The sequence below is a fragment of the Pongo abelii genome, chromosome 10, assembly GCF_028885655.2.
Source record: "Pongo abelii isolate AG06213 chromosome 10, NHGRI_mPonAbe1-v2.0_pri, whole genome shotgun sequence".
NCBI classification, from domain to species: Eukaryota; Metazoa; Chordata; class Mammalia; order Primates; family Hominidae; genus Pongo; species Pongo abelii.
The window spans coordinates 51,499,987-51,525,456 of record NC_071995.2 but is presented as its reverse complement, the minus strand read 5'-3'; the positions used below and the strand labels follow the sequence as shown (position 1 = coordinate 51,525,456).

At 47.9% G+C, this 25,470-nt stretch overlaps 1 protein-coding gene and 1 long non-coding RNA gene across 26 annotated transcripts; one reads left to right on the top strand and one right to left on the bottom strand.

Moving 5' to 3' along the window:
* Positions 1-257: 257 nt before the first annotated feature.
* On the bottom strand, positions 258-5,940 carry LOC112135743 (uncharacterized). Of its 14 annotated transcripts, none has more exons than XR_010135653.1 (5): positions 5,713-5,931; positions 5,068-5,190; positions 3,485-3,635; positions 1,634-1,780; positions 262-700 (listed from the first exon to the last, which is right to left on the bottom strand). It is a non-coding gene; the product is annotated as an uncharacterized LOC112135743 (long non-coding RNA). The 14 variants fall into 14 exon arrangements; XR_008512346.2 differs by lacking the exons at positions 5,068-5,190; positions 5,713-5,931 and adding exons at positions 2,781-2,813; positions 3,909-4,183; XR_008512347.2 differs by having other exon boundaries at positions 263-700; positions 3,482-3,635; positions 5,759-5,940.
* Positions 4,182-20,770, top strand: CALCOCO1 (calcium binding and coiled-coil domain 1). Of its 12 annotated transcripts, none has more exons than XM_063711654.1 (18): positions 4,209-4,317; positions 5,343-5,473; positions 5,957-6,026; positions 6,441-6,620; positions 6,960-7,062; positions 8,070-8,260; positions 9,675-9,833; positions 10,243-10,391; positions 12,028-12,118; positions 15,460-15,615; positions 15,830-16,084; positions 16,550-16,675; positions 17,184-17,279; positions 17,658-17,766; positions 17,999-18,198; positions 18,694-18,800; positions 19,054-19,125; positions 19,781-20,770. In XM_063711654.1, exons 4-18 carry the CDS (start codon positions 6,465-6,467, stop codon positions 19,956-19,958), a joined length of 2,148 nt encoding a protein of 715 aa, XP_063567724.1. In that variant the 5' UTR covers positions 4,209-4,317; positions 5,343-5,473; positions 5,957-6,026; positions 6,441-6,464; the 3' UTR covers positions 19,959-20,770.
* Positions 20,771-25,470: the final 4,700 nt, after the last annotated feature.

Genomic DNA, 25,470 nt, shown 5'->3' with positions numbered 1-25,470 from the left:
TTATTGTGATGATTCAATGGTGAAAGAGCACCTCTGACATAGTAGGCACTCAACTAGTGGTAGCTCCTCAAAGCATTCCCAGAGTCCAGGGCCAGCTTCCATTAAACATTTATTATGTGGTGGGCACCGAGCTACATGAGGCAATACCAGAATTAGGACTTTTGCAAAAGAGAAAAGAGACAACATTTCAGGGAAATGGATTCATTTTTCAGCAGCTCCTTCCCCAGTTCTATGGAGCCCTTCGACAATCATGGCAGTCATCTCCCTTTCCCAGACAAGAGTTAAACTATATTCTGAAAAAAAAAAACAACAGTCCCCAAATCTCCCACTGTCACTCAGAAATATTCTTTGATCCCAATAACTGTAACTTCCACCTGTCTTCACAGTATTATTCCCCTTTTTCAAAAAGTCTTCAGTGACTAACTTCCCATTCCTGATGGGAGTGAAGTCCAAACCTTTGCACGTGATGTATTGATTAGGAAAACAGTAGCTACTATAAAAAATAAACCCCACACTTTTAGCAGTGTAACAATTGAAATTGATTTATTGGTCAAGTGAAATCTAAAACACATGATCCTGATTAGTGGTCAGCTCTCTGCCAAGTGATGATTCAGGGAACCAGCTGCCTTCCATCCTGTGGCTCCACTGTCTCTAACATGTGGCCTTCAGGGTCACTGTGCCTAAGGTCATCTTCATCAAGCTAGACAGGAAAAAAAATATGAAGGATCTTTTTTGGAGGGTTTTATGGGCCAGACTTGAAAATGGAACACATTAATTAAAGGAGAAGCTTAAAAATGTGGTATAGCTAGGCCGGGCACGGTGGCTCACGCCTGTAATCCCAGCACTTTGGGAGGCCGAGGCGGGTGGATCACAAGGTCAGAAGATCGAGACCATCCTGGCTAACATGGTGAAACCCCGTCTCTACCAAAAATACAAAGAAATTAGCCGGGTGTGGTGGTGGGTACCTGTAGTCTCAGCTACTTGGGAGGCTGAGGCAGGAGAATGGCATGAACCCGGGAGGTGGAGTTTGCAGTGAGCCAAGATCGCACCACTGCACTCCAGCCTGGGCAACAGAGTGAGACTCCATCTCAAAAAATAAAAATTAAAAAATTTAAAAATGTGGTACAGCTGTGTGTCCAAGAAAAGAAAGAAACAGGTTCTGATAAACACATAGCAGGCTCTGGCTCATTTGACATTCAAAACTCTCTATACTCTGGCTTAAGTCTGTCTTTCCAATTTTATCTTCCATTATCCAATTATCCAACTGTAGCTTCTTTTTGTCGTTGTTGTTGTTTGTTTTGTTTTTTGAGACAGAGTGTCAACTCTGTCGCCCAGGCTGGAGTACAGTGGTACCATTCTGTCTCACTGCAACCTCTGCCTCCCGGGTTCAAGCGATTCTCCTGCCTCAGCCTCCCAAGTAGCCGGGATTACAGGCACGTGCCACCACACCTGGCTAATTTTTGTATTTTTGGTAGAGACGGGGTTTCACCAGTTGGCCAGGCTGGTCTTGACCTCCTGACCTCAAGTGATCCGCCCACCTTGGCCTCCCAAAGTGCTGGGATTACAGGAGCGAGCCACCATGCCTGGCCTCCAACTGTAGCTTTTATTCAGCTTTGCTGAAATCACAACCTACCCCAAAATCTAAGGGACTCACAACAACCAATGCTGGCTTCTGATTTATGTATATGCAGGTTGTGAGTAAGCAGCAGCTCAGCTCCACAGGTCTTCTCATTCCTGGACCCAGGCAGAAGGAGCAACTCTCATGTGGATTATTCCCATTCTAGTGGCAGAGAAGAACAAGAAAGTGGAAACTCATGTGTTCAAACATGGCATGAGTCACGTCTGTTCACATCCCATCAGCCAAATCATGAAACATGACAAAGCCCAAAGTCAATGACATGTAGTATTCCTTCTACAGGAGATACGGCAAGTCACATGGCAGCGGGCAGGAATGAGACCAATTAGTCCATCCACTACAACTGCCATTTTCCATCTGGAGTACATGGCAGACATTACTACCCAGCATTCTTTCCTCAGAATCCTCAACACAACATTTCAGGCAGACATTACCAATAACCTGAGTTTGCCTAAATAAATAAATAAAGGTTGAAACTGACGTGCTATTATGTGACTCTAGGCTCATTATCCATTCCCACCTCCAAATCTTTGCTTTGGCCTAGAAGAAGCTTACCCTCCCCAGTCCCCATCTTGCCAAACTATCCAAATTTCATCTATCCTTCAAATACTTGAATATTTGAAAGTAATGACTATAATTAAAATAATGAATTACATTTATTATTTTAAAATAATGAATTACATATATTATTTTAAAATAATGAATTACATATATTATTTTAAAATAATGAATATTTTCTGTTCATTCTTTCAATAAAATTAACTGAATACCTAGCATAGTACCTGACACATATTTGTTGAATGAATCTGTTTCACATTACCTTGTGCCTTGCACTGAGCACATAAATGCTCAGTGAACATTTGTCTCCCGTTAATGAACCAGCACTGTTCCTTAGAACAATGGGAGTTAGTATCACATGCCAGAGTTTCTGGACTGGGAGTATGGTGACTGCTTGTGCTTAAATCCTGATTCTGCCACTTACTAGCTGGATGACTCCAGGCAAGTCATTAATTGTGCCTCAGTTTCATCATGTGTAAAATGGGGACAATAACAAGGCATATTACATAAGCCTGTTGTATTAAATGGGAAAATTCTTAGCATGGTTTGAACAGATCATAAGCACCCAAGAAATGGAAGTTGTTACCATTTTTAGCTCCGAGACTGTTTTCTCGTAGACCTTTATTTTGGGCGGAAGACAAGAGCCAAGAACACTTGAGACTTGGGTCCTTGAACAGACCTCACTCTTAACCCACTCCAGACCTTGAGCTACCTCCTCATTCAGAAACTGGTTCCCTAACTCATAAATCCTGACTAATGACACAGACACATCACCTTAATGTTTGTGCAGCCCAGTAACTAATTGTTAAGTGCCTGGAGATCTTCAGATAAAAGACACTCAGGGCAGACACCGCATTCAGTCGTAAAAGCAAAACACTACCAAAAAACTTGGAAAAGGCAGAAGCTCCACAGTTTAGTAAACTAGAAAATTAAAGCAGGCACCTAGGAAGAGGAAATCAATCCTTAAGACTGTAATCCTTTAATGCAGAGCCAGAGAAAGAGGTTATTCTGAATGCTTCCGACTACAGGGATGGAGAATGGCGAGAGGGGGGACAGGATGCCCAAGTCTATAACGTGACTGGGGGTGTGGGAGACGTGTCAATCTTTCACCTCTCCTAAATAAAAACCGGAACGTCAACATGTATTGTTATCCTAATTAATTTAAGCCACTTAAAAGGCTTGGGCAAACAGGCCCCATAAGTGGCTTGTTTGTGAATTGTGACAGGTCCTGAATTATGCCAAGCTCCCTTTTCAATTTCATTCTTCTCATTCCACCGCTCCTACCACCACCTCAGGCAATTGTATCCTCTTCCTAGACCCAGAAGCCACTCTGGGGGAGCCCAATCCAGATGTGTATGGTCAGGACCCTTAGCACTGAAATCCTCAAGTTGGAAGAAGATGGTCAGCGGTGCAGAAGACATCATTCTTACAAGGTCTGTCCCTGAGATTGAAGTAAAGAAGAAACTGCTATACCCCAGCTATCAGTTTCCCATCCCCAAAATGGTGGGTAGCTGTGGTGTAGTGGCAAGAATATATGACGTGGAATTAGCCAAGGCTAATGCAGTTCTACATTTCATAGCTTTGACACTTCACACCGCCTCCTTAACCGTACTTCAGTTTCTACATCTATAAAGCGTGCATAACGCTTAACGCCTATCTCACAGGTGGGTCTGAAAAGTACAGGACGGGACGCAACAGAAACCGCTCTACCCACCGTTAAAGCGTTATACAGAAGGCGTTAGAGCCGTAAATCCTCCCCAGCCCCCAACAACGCACGTTACAAACCAGCAGCCACCCCTAATGCAGCCGGCCCCCTCCTAAGGGATCATGGGCCTTGAAGTCCTTTGGTGGCCACACCCTCGTTTTCTGTCATAGGAGTGAGAACTACGCCTCCCAGGATGCCGCGGTGAGGCCGCCGACACGGATGCCCTCTTCCCCGCCCTCCTTGCGCACAGCCTTCTGGGATGTATAGTCCTAGATCCGAGCGCGCAGCGGCAAAAGGGCGCAGAAGAACCACAAACCCCAGAAGCCCTCGCGCCCACTCTTCTCCCTCCCCTCCAGAAGTCGGAGTGCTGTTTTTGTTGTTGGTGAGAGGTGAGGGGAACAGCTGATCCGTCTGTTGGGTAAGAAACTTGGCCTAATTGGGGGCGATCTTATGGGAGGGGAGGGTCACCCCACTTTCCAGTTTGGGGAAGGATAACGTAAGGGAACTGTCGAAGGGGAATACAGGAGCGTTTGGATTTTAACGCTTTCCGTACTGGAGAAGCCACCCCCGCTGTTTGGGGAGTTCTTGGTTTCAAGGGGACTCTGATTACGGAGGGGCACCCCCTTGTCGTCCTCTCCTTCTTCTCAGTACGTCTCTATAAAGCTGATCCCTTTAGGGGAGCTGAAATCTGCTTATTCGCTCCCAGGCAAGACGTGTGCCCTACACGTCTTCCCTCTCTCCCCTACGCAAATCCAAAGGCCTTTACGACGCTGAATCCCTGGGGAGGAAGGGGGACCTTCCAAGTTGTAGAATGTCAAGGAACTCTAGAGCCCTACAGAGTAGGGGGTGGGACACCCGCTCTCCGCCCCCTCATGTGAACATCTGAATCAGGCCACACACCTACATCTTAGGTGCCCAGAACTTTCTTTCGGACATGAAGAACGTTTACAGCTGTTACGGATTTTCTTTGTGGGGTGTATTTTAGGGTTCTCCAGGTATATCTCTGGGGACAATTTACCCCCACCCTTAGAAAGCTGGAAGAATTGCATTTGGAGAAAACAAGGACTAGTTTCAACCAGGAATTTTTCAGAAGATGAACATTAAAAAAAACTTTTTGTTCTACCTATTTGGGGGGCAGAAGTTGCTCCTTTTTGTGTTGCTGGCTCACCTTTATCCACTGAGTTTCTGTTTTCTTTTAAAGCTCCTGTGCCCTGGACTTCAGCCTGGTGTGGGTTTGTGATGTTTGGGGGCGTGCATATGACTAGTGGCAATGGCTGGTTGGACATGTCAGCTGTGAGTGACACAGGAAACAGATTAGTGGGCTGGAAAGGAGTGATGAATAAGAGGGCCATCTCACAGCCCTGGACTGAGGAGTTCTCTTGATCATTATTATTGTTATCTGTCCTCACCCCACCCTCATATTTTCCAATTAATTCTCCCCAGCTAACTTGGAACACCCCTTCCTCTCAACCCCATCCTGTGGTGTGTCTCCAGCTACCAATACAAACAGATGGAAGGATGGAGGCTGAGGGGAGCAGAGAGAAAATGAGGAGAGAAATACTAAAGTGAAACTAGTAGGTTTCTAGTCCTGCTGCAGGCACAGTCTGGAGAGGAGAATGTTAGGTTCTTTTTGAACTATCTCCCCTTTCCTCAACGTTAAATATACATTTCCACTTCTTGGGGCCCCTTCCCACTTTCTAGTCTGTTCCCTGCCCCGGGGGTGGGGCTTTCCTGGCTCCAGGCCCCCACATTCCATCTCCCCACCCCCACCACGTTCCTGCTAAGCGCCTCACTCCACCCTTGAAGTTGCCACCTCCAGAATTCTTGACTTCCTGGAATAATAAGTCGAGGGACAGAACCTGTCTTTCCTTATATCCTCCCCTTCCCTTTGTCTCTTGGATGCCAGCGGAAGCTTTCTGCTTCCCTAGAATTCATGGGGGTAGGCAGCTCAGAGAGATGAAAAGAGCTGAGAGCTCAGGAGCCTAAGGATTTGGGCTGTCAGTTTCCCCCGACCCCCAGCCATATTCTAGCTCTGAAAACTCAACCATTCCTTTCAGAGATTAGTTGCTGCTTTCTGATGTCATAACTCATTCCTGGATACAGCTGGGTCAACAAGCTTAGGAGTAGGTAAGGACACCTCTCTCAATGAGAGGGCCCCACACTTCAGTTGGATTTTGAATTCAAGGGCCAGGATGTGTGGGAGATGGGATGGAGAAATGGAGGCTGTCGACCAAGTCGCAGTATCCCAGGCTCTGTCCCCCTCAGTGTCCTTTTGGGAGCAAAATTAGAGAAGTCTGAACCCTCAGAAGGGTCTATGAGCCAGAGCAGGTACAGTGTGAGACAGGATGGGGAAGGCCAGACCTACGTCCTAGAGACTAAGAGTGATACCTCAAAAATGCCCCGTAACCCTCAGGGACTAGAAACCAGGTATGCCTTATCTCCAGGTATAGTGGCAGGGGCTGTGAGTGTGTGGTGCTGGAGCTGTGGGGGGGAAGGAGGTGGACTGGAGAGACTTTAGGGTATCAACCCTTTCTTTCATAGGAGAACAGATATCTCAAGGCCAGGATGGAAGAATCACCACTAAGCCGGGCACCATCCCGTGGTGGAGTCAACTTTCTCAATGTAGCCCGGACCTACATCCCCAACACCAAGGTGGAATGTCACTACACCCTTCCCCCAGGCACCATGCCCAGTGCCAGTGACTGGATTGGCATCTTCAAGGTATCTCTGGAACCCCTTTTGGCTTAGGTTTATGGGCTGTGGGTTGGTTGGAATAAGGGGAATGATTGGGCTCTTGGATTCTCAACCTCAGGTTGATAGAGAAGAAGAGAGAAAGATGTCACAGATGACAGAGGCCACCTGTATAACCAAAGCACATATTTTCTCCATCTTAGCCTTGTTCTTTACTGACACATTAGTGTCCCTCCACTTTCCCTTTCTCTTGTCATTGTTGCCACTGTAGCTCCATCCTGCCCCCCTTATTCAACCCCTCAGCCCTTTCTTCCATCCATAGAAGGTAGTTCCATGACCATACCTTTCTCCAACCTTGGGCTTTCACAGGTGGAGGCTGCCTGTGTTCGGGATTACCACACATTTGTGTGGTCTTCCGTGCCTGAAAGTACAGCTGATGGTTCCCCCATTCACACCAGTGTCCAGTTCCAAGGTACAAGGGAAGATGGAAAATTGGGAGAGAGGAGCCAAGGGAGTGGAGGTTTGAAAGAAGGTAGTGGGCTCAGAAACATTGAAAGTTAGGCACAAAGGACAAGGAAAAATAAACGAAAATAAATATAATGAGAATATATCCAACAGGGCTCAGCAGATAGAGAATCACGGGATTATCGCAGAATCAGGGACATAGAAACAGAAGGAACTTCAGAGGGCATCTAGTCCCGTGTCCTACCCAAAGAAGGAAAAATGGGGGAGTAGGGAAGAGGGAAAGGTAGCATTATGTGGTGAGAAGAGGGAAAGCCCTGGGTTCAAATCTCACCTCTAACACTTACAAGCTGTTTGGCCTTGGGCAAATTACATAACCTCCCTGTGTCTGTTATCTTAACAGTAAAAGGGGATGCCTGGCTTATAGGAACATTACGAGGATTTAAATTGAAAGCTATAGGCCAGGTGTGGTGACTCCAGCACTTTGGGAGGCCAAGGTGGGTGGATCACTTGAGGTCAGGAATTCAGGATCAGCCTGGCCAACATGGCAAAACCCTGTCTCTACTAAAAATAAAAAGAAAATTAGCCAGGCGTGGTGGTGCATGGCTGAGTAGTCCCAGCTACTCACGAGGCTGAGGCAGGAGAATCTCTTGAACCCGGGAGGTGGAGGTTGCAACGAGCCAAGATCGTGCCACTGCACTCCAGCCTGGGCGACAGAGCAAGACTCTGTCTCAAGATAAAGTAAAATAAAAAGTGTTACCACAGTGTCTGGTACATGGTAGGCACTCACTACATAGTAACTAGCATTATTATGATTATGTTAGAGGGGGAGTGGGTTTGGGAAAGAAAGGAAGGAGAGGGACAGGCAGAAAGGAGGGAGAAGAGTACCCTAGGAAAAGAAATGGCCTGTGGGAGGTGGAGAAGAGAAGAAACGGTATATGGAACACCAAGCAAGAGGCTGGATGGAGCCAAGGACATTGGATCATTGGGGTCCTGGGTCCATTCTTCTTCCCACAGCCAGCTACCTGCCCAAACCAGGAGCTCAGCTCTACCAGTTCCGATATGTGAACCGCCAAGGCCGGGTGTGTGGGCAGAGCCCCCCTTTCCAGTTCCGAGAGCCAAGGCCCATGGATGAACTGGTGACCCTGGAGGAGGCTGATGGGGGCTCTGACATCCTGCTGGTTGTCCCCAAGGCAACTGTGTTACAGGTGAGAAAAGAGCAACAGAGTTATTCCCAGGCAAGGGAGTGGGAGACAGCATTGCAAGAGGACCCTTCCTACCTTACCCTCCCCTCATCTGTGGCCTCAACTAAAGACCTCACTGAAAGTTAGACAAAGTCCTGCCTCCAGGAGAGTCTCAGTCTAACATAGACATACACGAACATGTAAGGCAGGAAAGGAGACCACCCAAAGGCCGGTGTAACTCAGGATTTCATAAGAACTTTTGCAGCCTTCCTTCTCCACGCACTACATCCTGCCCTCTATGCCCTAGAGGAAGATCAAAGGGTGGAGAGAGGCTACTCCAGGGAACATTCAGAGAAAGGGGAGCACAAGACCTGCCTCCAGGACAAGTGAGGAGTGAGCGCAGATAGGCAAGGCCCCGGACCTGTACTGTCCAATACCAAAGGCTCTTAACTATATATGGCTCTTGAGCACTTCAAATGCAATTAATCCAAACTGAGATGTACGATAAGGGTAAAATATACTCCAGATTTTGAAGACTTAGTATTTTTTAAAGAGAATGTAAAAGACTTCAATAATTTTTATTTTGACTACATGTTGAAATGATACTGTTTGGGGTTTTTTTGTTTGTTTGTTTGTTTTTTGGGGTTTTTTTTCTTTTTTTTTTTTTTTTTTTTTTTTTTTTTGAGACAGTCTTGCTCTGTCACCCAGGAAGATGTTTATATCTCACGTAAGTGAAAGATGTGTGAGCTCCTACTCTCTGTTGCGTTTTCACAATCATGTTTCTCATTTGAGCCTTACAACAATTCACACTAAGGGATCATGTTACAGATGAGGACACAGAGACTTAGAGAAGAAGCTTGTTCAAAATCACATAGCTAGCTGGGTGTAGTGGCATGCGTCCGTAGTCCCAGCTACTGGGGGAGACACTGAGGTGGAAGGGTTGCTTGAGGCCAGGAGTTTGAGGTATGGTATGCTATGGTTGCACCTATGGCTAGCCACTGCACTCCAGCCTGGGCAACATAGTGAGACCCTATCTTTAAAAAAAATCACATAGCTAGTAAAAATTGCATTGAAGATTTGAACCCAAGTCTGTTCAACTCCAGAGCAGATAGGGTAAAATTAGGGGAGCCATCCCTTGTGTCTGTGTTCATTGACTTGTGCCACACGGGGGATTCCTGCAATTGCTGGGTGAGGAAAGGGCCAGGCCTAGGGTGGGGAGAGGTAAGAGAGATGGGCAATTCAGAGTGCCATGAGCTGGTGCGTCTGACTGGGTGGTGGACGGAATTCGGTAGCACACTGAGCATCCCCTTCCTCACCTCTTTATAACCCAAAGCTATGTAACTTCCCAACCCCAAAATGCACCTGGAGAGTGGTGAGGATGGGACCTTAGAAGGGGTACTCCGCCAGCACACTCCCCTTCTCCTTCTGCTGCCTGTAGAACCAGCTCGATGAGAGCCAGCAAGAACGGAATGACCTGATGCAGCTGAAGCTGCAGCTGGAGGGACAGGTGACAGAGCTGAGGAGCCGAGTGCAGGAGCTCGAGAGGGCTCTGGCAACTGCCAGGCAGGAGCACACGGAGCTGATGGAACAGTACAAGGTGGGAGCTGGGCCAGGTAGGGGACAGGGCCTGGCTGCTCACCCAGCGTCCAAAATCTGAACCCAGTGAAGAGGGTGAAGGAGAGATGTTAGTGGGCTTTTATGATGGTTCTGGCATCAAGGAAATAGGTTTAAGGGGTAATGGGTGGGATTAAACTTGATGTGACAAGAGACATGTTCCAAACTTGTAATGAGATTCAGTTCTTTGAACATAGGAATGCTGGGGTAAGGTGGAGGTGGCCATATTGATAGGTAAGGGAATGTTCCCTTACAGTTTCTTTTTCAAGGAAGGCAATGTGATAGCCAGGTGGGAGCAGTCAGACCCTGGTGTGCTCTTCCTAAGCCTTTGTTCCACCACTTGAGAGATGAGTCCCAACCTCCCTTTTCTTCTGGGGGAAACTTAATTTCAGGGGATTTCCCGGTCCCATGGGGAGATCACAGAAGAGAGGGACATCCTGAGTCGGCAACAGGGAGACCATGTGGCACGCATCCTGGAGCTAGAGGATGACATCCAGACCATCAGTGAGAAAGTGCTGACGAAGGAAGTGGAGCTGGACAGGTGAGGGGAGTCCACTGACCCCATCACTTCCTCTCCCTTCCATGACCCCCACACTCCAGCCCCCTCTCAGGCAAGCAGACCTGCTGTCTGCCTCACACGCTTTCTCTTTCCCTCTCACCCTCACTCAGGCTAGTTACTGGGGATACCCTTTTCTGCCGAGCTCTCTACTATCTTTCCAAATGCTATTCTGTATTCCTCCACTTCAGAAATAATCATAGTTACCACTTATTGTACAGCAAAAGCTGAGCAAGAGCTAGGAGTGGAGGATTTGGAAGAAGCGAATGGATGGAAGTCAGTGCAAGATAAGAGAGGATGGATTTCAGATTTGGCCACAGGAAAGATAAGATTAGACCGTGTTCTTACTATTAAGAAACATTATAACTGGTGATCCATGAATGTTATGGAATCTCTGCCCTGGAAAAAAAAGACACAAATCATAAACTCTTAGCACTGGGATTGTAAGATATGTGTGAGGGTATGTAAGAGGTCACCCTCAGGAGGCAGCCTCTTTTAACATTTGACAGCTGTCATTTTTGTATCTCTTGTATTGAGCCAAACTCTACTCTCCTATAACTTACCAGGGGGTACCGAGACCTCTGGAGCCACATAGAATAAATTTCTTTCTTCTTTCAGAAAATTGTTTTCTCTACCAAGTGGCGTAAATATTGACCACCACCTCCCATGTCCATCCTTCAAATTTTCACCAGTTTAAACACTCTAGTTCCTTATTTCATTAACGACATAATTATGTTTCATTTAGTACTGGTAGGTGTGATATTTTAAAAAACTGTTTAAAAGAAAGAGCATTCTATCCAAGGCCCAAAGTAATAAGTGAGTTCATCTGAGAGGCTTCTTCAGGATATGTTAGTCTCACCCTAGGGAGATATTAGATGTCTACATTCTAAGTCATAGGTTAGAAAAGCAGTGGTCAGATTGAGCATCTGGAAAAGATTAGGGGCTGTCTAGACCAGGGGTCAACAACTATGGCCCACAAGCCAAATCTAGCCTGCCACCTGTTGTATAACCCACAGGTAAGAATAGTTTTTACATCTTTTAATGGTTAAGAACAAATTAAAAGAAGAATATTTTGTGACATGTGAAAGCTGTATGAACTTCAAATCTGTGTTCAAGTTTTATTGAAACATGATGCTCATTCGTTTACGTACTGTCATTGGATGGTCCTGCACTACAATGGCAGAGTTGAGTAGATGCCACAGAGACCACACATGGACTGCAAAGCATAAAATCTTTCCTATCAGGCCCTTTACAGAAAGAGTCTGCCAACTTCTGGTCTATATCAAAAGTTTATAATCAATAATGACTGCCCTTGTCTCAAAAAGACTAGATTCTAATATCTTGATTGAGTGAAGACAATGGGAGCCATCAGCAAAACATTCCTTAAAATATTACACAAAAAGATAAGAAAAACTATTTCTGTCTAAATTCTTCTCTAGAACCTGGAATCTTGGTTTCCTGGGGCTTAGAACTGGATCAGCTGGCTTGGGGATTTATGCATCCCAGAGTAAAATGGAGCTCTGGGCCTAGAGCAGCAGCAGCAGAGCACAAGACAGAGGCCTGAGTCCATTCCTTCTCTGGGTGGAGCAGATTGTCTGACATGTCATCCCACCAATCACAGGCTTAGAGACACAGTGAAGGCCCTGACTCGGGAACAAGAGAAGCTCCTTGGGCAGCTGAAAGAAGTACAAGCAGACAAGGAGCAAAGCGAGGTAAGGGGCTCAGAGTTGATTTGCTTTCTCCATTGTCCAGCCAGTGTTTGATTCCCTCTCGAGAGCCGGACACCAACGGGAATAAAAATGTAAAGAAGACATTGTGTGCACTCTACTAGGGAACATAAGACATATACCCAAATCAGGATTAGTCAGAGTGGAAAAGTGCAGTATAAGAGTGTCACAAGAGAAATTTTTTTTGTTTGTTTTTTGGAGACAGAGTCTCACTTTGTCTTCTGTGCTGAAGTGCAGTGGTACGATCTCAGCTCAGTGCAACCTCTGCCTCCCGGGTTCAAGCAACTCTCATGTCTCAGTTACCTGAGCAGCGGGAATTACAGGCGCATGCCACCATCAGCTAACTTTTGTATTTTTAGTAGAGACAGGGTTTCACCATGTTGGGCAGGCTGGTCTCAAACTCTTGACCTCAAGTGATCCACCCACCTCAGCTTCCCAAATTGCTGGGATTACAGGTGTGAGCCACTGCACCTGGCCTCAAGAGAAATCTAATAAAGTATTGTGGAGCTCCAGGGAGGTGTATGAGTGCACATCTTGTTAGAGACATTAGAAAAGTCTTTTTAAAAGGGGTGTGGAGGCCAGGCACAGTGGCTCATGCCTGTAATCCCAGCACTTTGGGAGGCAGAGGCAGGCGGATCCCCTGAGGTCAGGAGTTCAAGACCAGCCTGGCCGACATGGTGAAACCCCATCTCTACTAAAAATACAAAAATTAGCCAGGTGTGGTGTCAGGTGCCTATAATCCCAGCTACTCAGAAGGCTGAGGCAGGAGAATCACTTGAACCCAGGAGGCAGAAATTGCAGTGAGCCTAGATCGCACTACAGCTCTCCAGCCTGGGCAACAGAGTGAGACTCTGTCCCAAAAAAAAAAAAAAAAAAAAAAAAAAAAAAGGGCGGGCCATGGCTTGGCGTGGTAGCTCACACCTGTGATCATAACACTTTGGGAGGCCGAGGCGGGAGGATTGTTCAAGCCCAGGAGTTCAAAACCAGCCTGGGCAACGTAGTGAGACCCCATCTCTACAAAAAATTTTAAAAATTAGCCAGGCATGGTGGCATGCACCTGTAGTCCCAGCTACTCAGGAAGCTGAGGTGGAAGGATTGCTTGAGCCCAGGAGGTCAAGGCTGCAGTGTGCTATGATCGCACCCCTGCACTCCAGGCTGGGTGACAGAGCAAGATTCTGTCTCAGAAAAAAAAGGGGTGGGGTGTGGGGCATGTAGTAGCCTAGTACTTTCAAACCTTTTTAGCAGAACCGTTTCCTCTCCTCCCACCAATAAAGTTTTTAATCTTGTGTGGAATCTCACTGAATAAACAAAAACAATGTTTTATTACTATAAATTTATTTTTATAAATTTGAATGTATAACCTTTACTTAAAAGGTAATGAAAGCAATTAGGTAATTTTGAGGCATACCAAACTTTGAAATGAGAGGCTATCGATGACTGTTCTGCCAGCCTCAGCAACTAATGTATTTCTGTATTTTATTTTGGTTTTACAATATCGAGAACACCTTGAGTCAAACACAAGTAGGTGCAAATAACAATTTTTAAACTCTCCACCTTGCAACTCAGTTTACTCTTCAATTCAATAGAAAATACAGTAGAAACTATTCTGAGCTTTGCACAAAAATGAATTAACCTGGAAACATATGTCAGTTGGTGATCTCCAGTGTGTTAACTTGTGACTTTATGGGTTTTATTTGTTTTGTTTGTTTGTTTTGAGACGGAGTTTCATCTTGTTGCCCAGGCTGGAGTGCAGTGGTGCGATCTCAGCTCACTGCAACCTCTGCCTTCCGGGTTCAAGCGATTCTTCTGTCTCAGCCTCCTGAGTAGCTGGGATTACAGGCACCTGCCACCACGCCTGGCTAATTTTTTGTATTTTTAGTAGAGATGGGGTTTCACCATGTTGGCAAGGCTGGTCTTGAACTTCTGACCTCAGGTGATCCGCCCACCTCGGCCTCCCAAATCACGCTGAGATTGCAGGCTTGAGCCACTGCACCTGGCCCTGTGTTTTTTTTTTTTTTTTTTAACATAATTGTTAATAATTTAGAAGACATTCAAATCAAGTATCTGCAGAACTCCTAAATCCCTTCTTCAGTACCCTGGGTTTAATGTGGAAGATTGTTAAAAAACCCTTTGCTCAGCAGTGAGAATAGGTAGAATTTGAGTAGACAGAAATGAGCGTGAGGCTATTCTAGGAACAGAGAAAGACATGAGCAAAGACTTAAAGGCCAGAACACTCAGGGCAGTTGAATGTGTGGGTGAAGTGTTTGAGATAGGGCCTAGGTTAGACTGTGGTGGATCTTGAGCTTCATTTTTATTCCACAAGCAGTGAAAGGCTTTGATGATTTTTCAAGCAAGGGTGACATGTGCTGTACTTATGGCCGGGTGTAGTGGCCCACGCCTGTAATCCCAACATTTTGGGAGGTGAAGGCAGGAGGATCCCTCGAGCTCAGGAGTTCAAGACAAGCCTAGGCAACATAGTGAGACCCTGTCTCATCTCTACAAAAAAATACAAAAATTAGGCAGGCGTGGTGGCACACACCTATAATCCCAGCTACCAGGGAGGCTGAGTTGAGACAATTGCTTGAGCCCAGGTGTTGGAGGCTGCAGTGAGCCGTGACCATGCTGCTTCACTCCAGTCTTGGCGACAGAGCCAGACCCTATCTCTAAAAAAGAAAATAACTGTATTTAAAGAATCAGAACTGTACCTAAAGAAGAATAATCTGATTCCCTTGTGGAGAATGAACTAGTTATGAAGTTATTCAGTAGTACAAGCAAGAAATGACCAGAGCCTGAGATAACGTGGTTGTGGTGGTAATAGAGAAGGGGAAATGGCTGTGACCAGGATGGAGAAGCAATAGGTTTTTCTGTGGGCCGCTAGGGGGAGGACAGAGCCAAGCATGGCACCAAGGGCACCAGGTTACTCCATCCTGAGTAACGTGGGAGCTAGTTGGTACCCTGGACGGAAATAAGAGTAGGAAAGACTGGGATGGGGTGGGAGGTAGACTGTTGAGTTTAAGGGGCCTGTAGGGCATGAAGACTGAGTTTTGATTTAAGAGAAAGAATGGAGTAGCAGAAATGGTACATGGAATGCCTACATGGAAGACCCGAGGCTGTGATGCTGGATACCTCAGTTTGGGAGCTGGAGACTGGATATGCAGGATTGAGTTATTTGAGCTGAGAACCCAAGAAGGGCTGGCAATAGCTGAAGGCTTAAGTGTGTGTTAAATCTGAGAAGTGGAACCTTGACCTCTCTCATCACAATGGTTCACCTCCTGAGCCACCCCAACACACATACCCTTTCCTTACCTGCTTTCCACTTCCCTCAGGCTGAGCTCCAAGTGGCACAACAGGAGAACCATCGCTTAAATTTGGACCTGAAGGAGGCCAAGAGCTGGCAAAAGGAGCAGAGTGCTCAGGCCCAGCGACTGAAAGACAAGGTGGCCCAGATGAAGGACACCCTAGGCCAGGCCCAGCAGCGGGTGGTGAGTGAGGCCCCTTGGCAACAGGAAACGGGAAATTCCAAGGGCAAGTTGTAGAAAAGCCTGAGTGTCTAAAGAGAAGGGGAGAGACATGGCTAAAGACTAAACAACACAACCCCGAGTCCTAACGCAGTGGAGTGGAGGGAGCCTGGTTACCTCCCCGGCTGACAAATGATTCACTGGGAACTCTGATCTCCATCTTCTCCTTTCTCCTGAGGCTGAGCTGGAGCCCTTGAAGGAGCAGCTTCGAGGGGCCCAGGAGCTTGCCACCTCAAGCCAGCAGAAAGCCACCCTTCTTGGGGAGGAGTTGGCCAGCGCAGCAGCAGCCAGAGACCGCACCATAGCCGAACTACACCGCAGCCGCCTGGAAGTGGCTGAAGTTAACGGCAGGCTGGCTGAGCTCGGTTTGCACTTGAAGGAAGAAAAATGCCAATGGAGCAAGGAGCGGGCAGGGCTGCTGCAGAGTGTGGAGGTAGAGGGATGGGGGGCATCTGGCAATCTGAAGGCCACTGCCCCCACCTCTGTGGGGACTCCTACATGTGGTCAGACCCTCTGGGAGGAGAGAAGAGGGGTTGAGAACCTTAGAGGACTCGGGTGGAGAGGGGCTTTGAGGAGATACACTTTACTCTCTAGGCATGACCCATCCCTAACCGGGGTATCCCAATCCTGATCACCAGAGTACCTTCCTTGGAACAGAAACATTTTCTGTCCTAGACCCCAGGCCCTGCCATAATGCCCGTTCTTGATCAAGCAGCACCTGCCGTCATGTCCTGTCCTTCATTCAGAGGGTATAGGAAATGAAGGCAAAAAGGGGAAAGTGCTCTAAAAATGATGCTTTAAATAAAGGAAAGGACAAGTAAGGGATGATGCTGTTGACAGTGGCGTTCCTTTTTCTTCCCCCTCCACCCTCCCATTTTCCTTCTCGGCTGTCTCCCAGGCAGAGAAGGACAAGATCCTGAAGCTGAGTGCAGAGATACTTCGATTGGAGAAGGCAGTTCAGGAGGAGAGGACTCAAAACCACGTGTTCAAGACTGAGCTGGCCCGGGAGAAGGATTCTAGCCTGGTGAGGCACCCAGCCGCCAAGGGTCCTGTCCTATGGCCTCCTGAGGCATCCATACCCCTTCTCTCTGTCTTGGGTATGGGCTCAGAAGTGCTAGGTGTCTGCTTACATGTTGGGTGGCATTTCACTTGCACACGCAAGCCCTCATTGGTTTGAAATGTGCATTTTTTTCTGCTCTCAGGGTACACATCTGGGCCCAGTAGAGGTGACTAAGGAGAATTATAGAGTGGCCCCTTGGTATGACCAAGGCCTCTGCACCCCAGCCTAGAGGAAGTCATCCAGGTCCCCACTCGAGAGGCAGAGACTAAGACTTAGAAAACTGAGTCTCTGTGGCCCAAGACAAAGTACTCATGGAGGAAGAGTGTTGGGAATTCCTGTGTATGTGTGTCAGAGCAGGGAAGAAGCAGAGACATGGGGAGACCTGGTTCTAGATTGTTGGTCCTGGTCCCAGAGTCCAGGTTCTTGGAGGTACATTCTAGGCTTCAGATTCCATCGGGCCCTCTTCCCTCAGGTACAGTTGTCAGAAAGTAAGCGGGAGCTGACAGAGCTGAGATCAGCCCTGCGTGTGCTCCAGAAGGAAAAGGAGCAGTTACAGGAGGAGAAGCAGGTGAGTACCCATAACCCAGGCCCCATGGATGCCACAGGTGAGGACTTGAGGGCTAGAAACTTTGTAAATTCCTGTCATCTCTTGGCTTAGAAACTGTTCTCTCCAAGAGGGCCCGTACCCTGGCTTCTCTTATTAACCGATTTGGCAGGACAGGGGATGATCTCTGGGAGAAGGGAGGGATGTAAGTGGTGAAGCAGGGGTGCTGGGGGGAGTGTCTACCTGAAGTTGCCCCAATCTTTGCTGAAGGCATCTAATCCTGATGCTCTTAGCACCCAAGGAGCTAAGAGTTCTTCTTTGGTGCAGAGAATGGCTCTGCAGGCTAGCAAGTTTGGCACCTTCCCATTCTCTAGCACCTGCCTTTTTCCTTCCCAATTCCAGGAATTGCTAGAGTACATGAGAAAGCTAGAGGCCCGCCTGGAGAAGGTGGCAGATGAGAAGTGGAACGAGGATGCCACCACAGAGGATGAGGAGGCCACTGCGGGGCTGAGTCCGTATAGCCCCAATCTTGTAACACCTCCTCCCCACTCTACCTCCCGCTGTTGAGGGAGGCTCCATGTAACCTTGCTGGGAGCTGCCTTTGCCTTCTATATGTTTTGCCTTTTCTTTCCCAGACCCTGGCCCCTGTTTAGTCTAATGATACCCCTCATCCAGAGGAGAGAGCTGGTCGAGCTCCTCACAACACATCCTTTTTTCTTCTCTGCCTGCTTCGTCTCCTACAGGCTGCCCAGCAGCTCTGACAGACTCAGAGGACGAGTCCCCAGAAGACATGAGGCTCCCACCCTATGGCCTTTGTGAGCATGGGGACCCAGGCTCCTCTCCTGCTGGGCCTCGAGAGGCTTCTCCCCTTGTTGTCATCAGCCAGCCGGCTCCCATTTCTCCTCACCTCTCTGGGCCAGCTGAGGACAGTAGCTCTGACTCGGTGAGCAGTGGAGGAGCCTGCACAGAAGCAGTAAGGAGGGGTAGGGCCAAACCCAAGTGTCCCAGCCTGGAGTGCAGCACGATCTTGGCTCACTGCAGCCTCTGCCTCCTGGGCTGAAGCAATCCTCCCACCTCAGTCTCCCAAGAGTAGCTGGGACCACAGGCAGGCACCCCCGGCTAATTAGAGAAGGAATCTTAGCCATCCAGGGCTCCCTTTTTGCCAGGGGAGAGGAGGCAGGCCCAGCCTCTCTTCAATGCCACACTAGTAGATATCATCCCAAAACCCAGACCAGCCCAATAGCCTCACTGCTTCTCCCCCCACACTCATTCTCTTATTATTCACCAGCCCCTCAAAACGCCTCTCCTGCCTCACTCTTCCTAAGCCCCTCAGGTCACTGTCCTAGCCTTGGCTGCTCTTCCCATACCTGTCCCAATGTGCTGCTCCCCCATCTTGGGACACCACCCCAAAGCCCAACCCTGTCTCTTCGGCATCCAGGAGGCTGAAGATGAGAAGTCAGTCCTGATGGCAGCTGTGCAGAGTGGGGGTGAGGAGGCCAACTTGCTGCTTCCTGAACTGGGCAATGCCTTCTATGACATGGCCAGGTGAGTTCAACCAGCCAGGCCAGGAGGAAGGTGGGAGGAGGTCACAGGGAAAGGGCGTCCGTGTGGACAGTCACCAGGCCCTGCTCCCAACCCCTGCCCTTCTTGGCCTCAGCCAAGAAAAGGAGATACAGGTATGGTTAACAAGGAAAATGAGTCACTGCTCCAAATCCCAGATGCCTTCAGGTAATCCCTACCCCTGTCTTATCAATGCACTGAGAGGTCCTGCCTTTAACTGGCTTCTATGTTGTTCTAGCACCATCTTCTGCAGAGCCCAAACTGCCCTGCTTCCCCTCTCTCCTGCCTCTACCCCTTCCCCAACCACCAGGTAGGTACCTAGGATCCTCCAGGGAGGAAGGGAAGTGACCGTGGCACCCCCAGGGGTAGGAGCAGAGAGAAGACTGGGATCCAGCATCCATCTGGCTACAACTGAAATGCTTTCCCTCTTCCCTGACTTCCCTGGGTGACCCTTAGGGAAGGGAACCTACAGAGATGGGGGTTTCAGGTATCAGATTGTCCCCTTCTGCCTTCCCTTTTATTCCCAGGTTCAAGGGGGCAGGCACAGGGAAGAGAGATTTGATCATCTAGTCCTGGTTTTGCCTGGATGTGAGATGGGCTCAGGGCAGGGAGGGGGTGATGCTGTCATCCTTCTCGGCTGGAGCAGGAAGATGAAGGACGATGTCAGACTCATTTTCAGCCTCATTAGGCAGCAGACGGAGATGGAGGGAGGAGAGCAGGAGGTTGGGGGATGGGCTCTGCACTGCAGAGACCAGCAGGGACTAAAGAAGAGAGGACATGGGGAACTGGAAAAATAAGCCTTCCAGGACTGTGGGGAGAAAGACGCTGTGGGAGAGGCCAGGATGCTGCATTAGGCACAGGATAACCTGGGAACCCAGGCACATGGGTCCTGCTCTCCGAAGTCTGCAAGTCAAGAAGGGAACAGAGCACGCCAACCCTGTCCCTTTCCCCTCTGTCTCTCTTAGTGGCTTTACAGTGGGTCCCCTGTCAGAAACCAGCACTGGGGGCCCTGCCACCCCCACATGGAAGGAGTGTCCTATCTGTAAGGAGCGCTTTCCTGCTGAGAGTGACAAGGATGCCCTGGAGGACCACATGGATGGACACTTCTTTTTCAGCACCCAGGACCCCTTCACCTTTGAGTGATCTTACTCCCTCGTACATGCACAAATACACACCACACACACACACACACACACACACTTAGGTTTCATGCCCATTTTCTATCACACTGGGCTCCATGATATTCTGTTCCCTAAGAACCACTTCTGTGTGCCCTGTTTTCATCCCAAGATTTCTCAGTTCATCCTCTCCTACCTGGCTCTTTTGTCCCAGGGAGGGATCCTGGAAGCAGTGGCTGAATTTACCCCCTGAAAGTGGTTTTGGAGGAACCGGGATGGAGGAGGCCTTCCCTTGTGGGAATAGAATCGTCCACTCCTAGCCCTGGTTGCTTCTGATACACAGCCACTGCACACACACACTCACACTCACACTCCCTTGTCTGATGCCCCAAAGCTAATTCCTGGGGCACCCTACCCTCTCTTATTTGGGGTTTCCATTTGTTTACCTGAGTTTTCTCTGGGGCCTGCATAGAGGCAGCAGCATGGACATCACGGCCTCTCGGGTCCCTTTTTGTTCTCAGCTTCATTGGTTCCTCTTTCCGTTCCCCCATTGCCTTCTTTGCCCCACCCCAGCCTTTTCCATAACCTTAGGTATTCAGTTTGGAGGGTTTTTTGTATTTTTGAGGATTCCTGTATTCTGTATCCTGTCCTCGCATCTCCTCACATGGAAAGAAATAATGTATTTGTGCCTTCTGTGAGGGATGGGGGGAACAAGTGGTCCCAGGTATCCCCATTTCCAAACCCCCCCTCCCTCTCCAGGTCCCCCCACAGCAATAAAAGCTTCCCCCTGATATCCATCCCTTTGTAGTTTGAACAAATATATTTATATGATATGTATGACTGTTGTCACAAAATGTGTTCTTATCATGAGGTGTGACTGGAACACAGGGCCCAGACCTCCGGCTTTTAGACCCTGGTGGAGGGAGGAGGGAAAGAGGGGACGCATCCCTGCCTCATGGCAGGGGATGCTGGGCAGTTACTGTCCTGTCATGCCTCCTGGTGTGCTGGCCATGAGTGGGTTGTCTCAAGTGGGAGTCTGGCTTGGATAATGCAGCAGTTAGGGAGGGAACAAACTCATGGGTCCCTGTCACTTCTGCTCAGGGTTTAGTCCCAGGGTGGGTGCATGCCGTGGAAAAGTGGGACAAGTTTCCCTCTGCCCAGACCTTCACCTTTCATAGCAGCCATCACTGTACCTTATGCCAAAGGACAGGCTTTATTCCTGTCAAGAGTGTACACCTTTGAGTATCTACTTAGTAAAAAATGCCCTAAGCCTCATACCTCTAAAGGCGATTTTATATTCCTCCTGTTTCTGTTTCTGTTTCTTTCTCTGTTGCCATCCCCTCGTACCTGTATGCACACTCTGCCTCAACAGTCACAAAAACACATTCATCCACTCTAACCAGCTTCACAGGCTAGACAGACACACACACAGCATTGTAAAGCATTTGTTAAGGACCTGCACGCTCACCAAGGCTCTCAGCAATGCCCTGCACAAGCACATGCCTACAACCACCTTGTCCTCCAACCCAATAGCTCCCTTCTCAGCTGCCCTCCACTCCCTTCAGGGCCCCTGTGTGGACCGCCCCCACCATTCCCTGTCTCCATTCACCTGAAATGCTCCTGTCCACCCCCTTTCCAGCCCCACCTGAATGACATCTTACATCCTTCCTTCCCTCACATCTCTGTCTCCTAGCAACCCCATCTCGTTCCCTGAATCCCTTCCAAGGAAATTAGAGATAATGGATCTCTCCTCTCTCCATCTCAGCCCCTCTTTATTGATCCTCCTTTAATGAAAGTTAATTATAACAATGATTTAATTAATAGAATCCCTCTCTTCCTTTATTGCTTCCCGTATTAAGACTATTAATAAATACGAGCTGGGCTGACAGAGTCATCCATCACCCGCCTGGGATTCCCCCCATCCCTCCTTTTACCTTCCCCCCTCCCTCTCCCTCTCTTGGCCTATAAACTTTCTGGGGTAGTGGGGGTTAATCAGAGAGGAATTATGAGCCAACATCCCCAGCAGGAGGTGCATTTAATGAAATCGTGTGATTTATTTTCTGGGGGAGGTTGGGGCGAGAAGAATCTGGGACCCACACCTCCTGGCTTCCAGAGAGTGGCTGCCTTGTGCAAAAAAGGAGAAAAGTAGACATACAGGAACCCAGGCCCCTTCTCCCATGCCACAGCCCCTGCCAAGCCGCACATACACCCACAGGAGCCACATGGCTAGCTGCACAAGGCCACTGATACAGACGCTGTCAGACTAAAAGCACTTAAAAGGACTGCGGTATAGGTTTTGTTCTTTCCAACCTCCAAAACTTCACATGGGTCCTTCTCACCTCCTTCTTTTCTCTCCAGCCCTGTTCTGCTTCACTGTCCCGAATCTGCTTCATACTCCCCTCCTGCATGAAGCCCCCCAACCCCCAACCAGGCTCCTCAACATGGATATCTAGAGTTTCTAGCTGCTCCTTTCTCTGCCCTTTGTGTGTCTTTCTGGTATGCAATTTGCAGTTTCAGACTGGGGGTGCCACAAAATGTGGGGCCATTTCTCTTCCTTACTCATGATTTGCCTATCCCAGTATCCAAAGCATGGTCCCCGACATGGTCCCCGACACAGAGCTCAAGGAAGGGTAATTGACGGCATGGGCCGGGGGAAACCCAGGGGCAGCCAGGTTCCAATTCTAGTTCTCTTTCCTACGCACTGAGTGATATTTGGCAACTCAGCCTTCCTACTTATTTCTCTTCTATAATGGATCATCCCTTTCCTCCCTGCTCCCCAGCATCCATGCAAAAGCTGATAGATCTGAATGGGCTTGAGACTCTAATGTGAAAGGAGATGTCAGCCAAGTAGCAGCAAATAGGAACTGTGTCAGTATTTGGTGGTGAAAGAACGAATCCAAACACACCACTCCCCCACTTATCGAACCTCAATGGCCACCTGTTACCTACAGGAATGAGAAATGTAGATTGCTTAGTGTGCCAGTCAGGGTCTTCACCATCTGTCCCAACTTGCCCTTCCATTTCCTGTCTACCCTAAGGAACCCTGTACTCCAGTATAACAGAACCATTCCACAAAAACATGCACTACTTTCCTCCTAGCTCAAAGGATACCACCTGCATGGAGCCTTACTTGACTGCCCTCAGTTATCCTTTGACATACCACATAGAGCACTTTGTAAAAAGATGCTCCATGTGTTTACAACTTTTTATTCTCCCTAAACTATAAGCAACTTGAGGGCAGATTCTATGCTTATACATCACTGTGTTCCTAAAATCTAGTATAGAGACTGTAATATAGGACCAGTCCTCCAGAAATAATCTTTAAATTATTTTAATGAAATGTTTTATACATACAAAATAATATATGTAATGAATAATAAAGTGAACATCATTGAGCTCACCAACTAGCTTCAAATAAGTATTACCAATACCATTAAATGGAGTGCCATGTGTTGCTTCAAAGAACAAAATGTGATGTCATTTGGGATAGAGGTGTTTTTTTTTTTTTTTTTGGAAACAAGAGTCTCGCTCTGTCGCCCAGCCTGGAGTGCAGTGGTGCGATCTCAGCTCACTGCAACCTCCACCTCGCAGGTTCAAGTGATTGTCCTGCCTCAGCCTCCTGAGTAGCTGGGATTACAGGCACGCACCACCATCCCTGGCTAATTTTTGTATTTTTAGTAGAGACAGGGTTTCACCATATTGGTCAGGCTGGAGGATAGAGATGTTTCTATTAATTCAGGATACTTATAGAGTGCTCTGTATGGGTCAGGTGCCGGGGAATGGAGATAGAATAGTGAAAAACCCCACCCTCAGAGAGCTCTTAGTTGACATAAATCACCAGATACAAGGAAACAAGATAAATGCTACTTTAGAGGTATGTACAGCATGCTATGGGACCACAGAGAGGCAGATACTTAACGAAGACTGGGGAAGGCAGAGCTTCCCACAGGTGATAATGTGGGGTAGACGTGAGCCAAGCATGTGCAGGCAGAAAGAACAAAATATGCGAAGACAACTTACTCAGAAGTCTATACACTCAGGTAGGGCTGCCAAGTGAGGATCTTACCCAGTGTGGGAAGTGAGGCTGGAAAGGTGAACTGCTGACATTTATTCATACATTCACTCAACAAGTATTAATTGAGTGTCCACTATGTGTCAGGTGCTGTTCTAGACATTGGAGAAACTGCATGAACAAAATAGGAATTGGCTAGGTACAGTGGCTCACACCTGTAATCCCAACAACTTGGGGGGGCCAAGGCAGGAGGGTTGTTTGAGCCCACGAGTTCAAGACCAGTCCGGGCAACATAGCAAGATCCCTTCTCTAAACAATTTTTTGTTTGTTTGTTTTTTGAGATGGAGTCTCACTCTGTCGCCCAGGCTGGAGCGCAGTGGTGCAGTCTCAGCTCACTGCAACGGGTTCAAGCGATTCTCCTGCCTCAGCCTCCTTGAGTAGCTGGGATTACAGGCGCGAGCCACCATGCCCGGCTAATTTTTGTATTTTTAGTACAGACGGGGTTTCACCAGGTTGGTCAGGCTGCGCTTGAACTCCTGACCTCATGATCCGCCCCCCTCACCCTCCCAAAATGCTGGGCTTACAGGCATGAGCCACTGTGCCCGGCCAAAAAAAAATTTTTTAATAAACCTGGCATGGTGACATGTACCTGTAGTCCCAGCTACTCAGGAGGCTGAGGTGGGAGGATGGCTTGAACCCAGGAGTTCAAGGGTGCAATGAGCTATGATAGCACCCTACAGCCTTGGGTGACAGAGAAAGACCCTGTCCCTAAAAAACCAAAAACAAAACAGGAATTTCTGCCCTTATGGAGATTATACACTATTGCCAGATCATGAAAGTCCGGATAAACCAGTTAGGAATCTTGTAATAATCTAGGTAAAAATGGTGAGCATAAAACTTAGTGTCAAAGGGAAAAGAAGCAGAATTATTTAGGAGGCCAAATTAATGAAACTTGGTGAAAACTAGATATGGGAAGTGAGCAGAAGGAGTCAAGTTTATCCCAAGTTTCTGGTTTCAATGACCAGATAACTGATGATGCCATTCACTAAATAAATACAGTTGGTCCTCTGTATCTGTGGGTTCTGCATCTGCGGATTCAACCAACCATGGATCAAAAATATCTGGGGAAAAAAAACCCACAAAATAACAGTACAACAACTGGCCGAGCACAGTGGCTCACGTCTGTAATCTCAACATTCTGTAAGGCCAAGGTGGGCAGATCACCTGAGGTCAAGAATTCGAGACCAGTCTAGCCAACATGATGAAACCCCGTCTCCATTAAAAATACAAAAATTAGTTGGGTGTGGTGGTGCATGCCTGTAATCCCAGCTACTCGGGAGGCTGAGGCAGGAGAATCGCTTGAACCCAGGAGGCAGAGGTTGCAGTGAGCTGAGAACGTGCCATTGTACTCTAGCCTGGGCGATGACAGCAAAGCTCTCTCAAAAAAAAAATTAAAAATAATAAAATAATACAGTATAACAACTGTTTACATAGCATTTACATTGTATTCAGTATTATAAGTAAT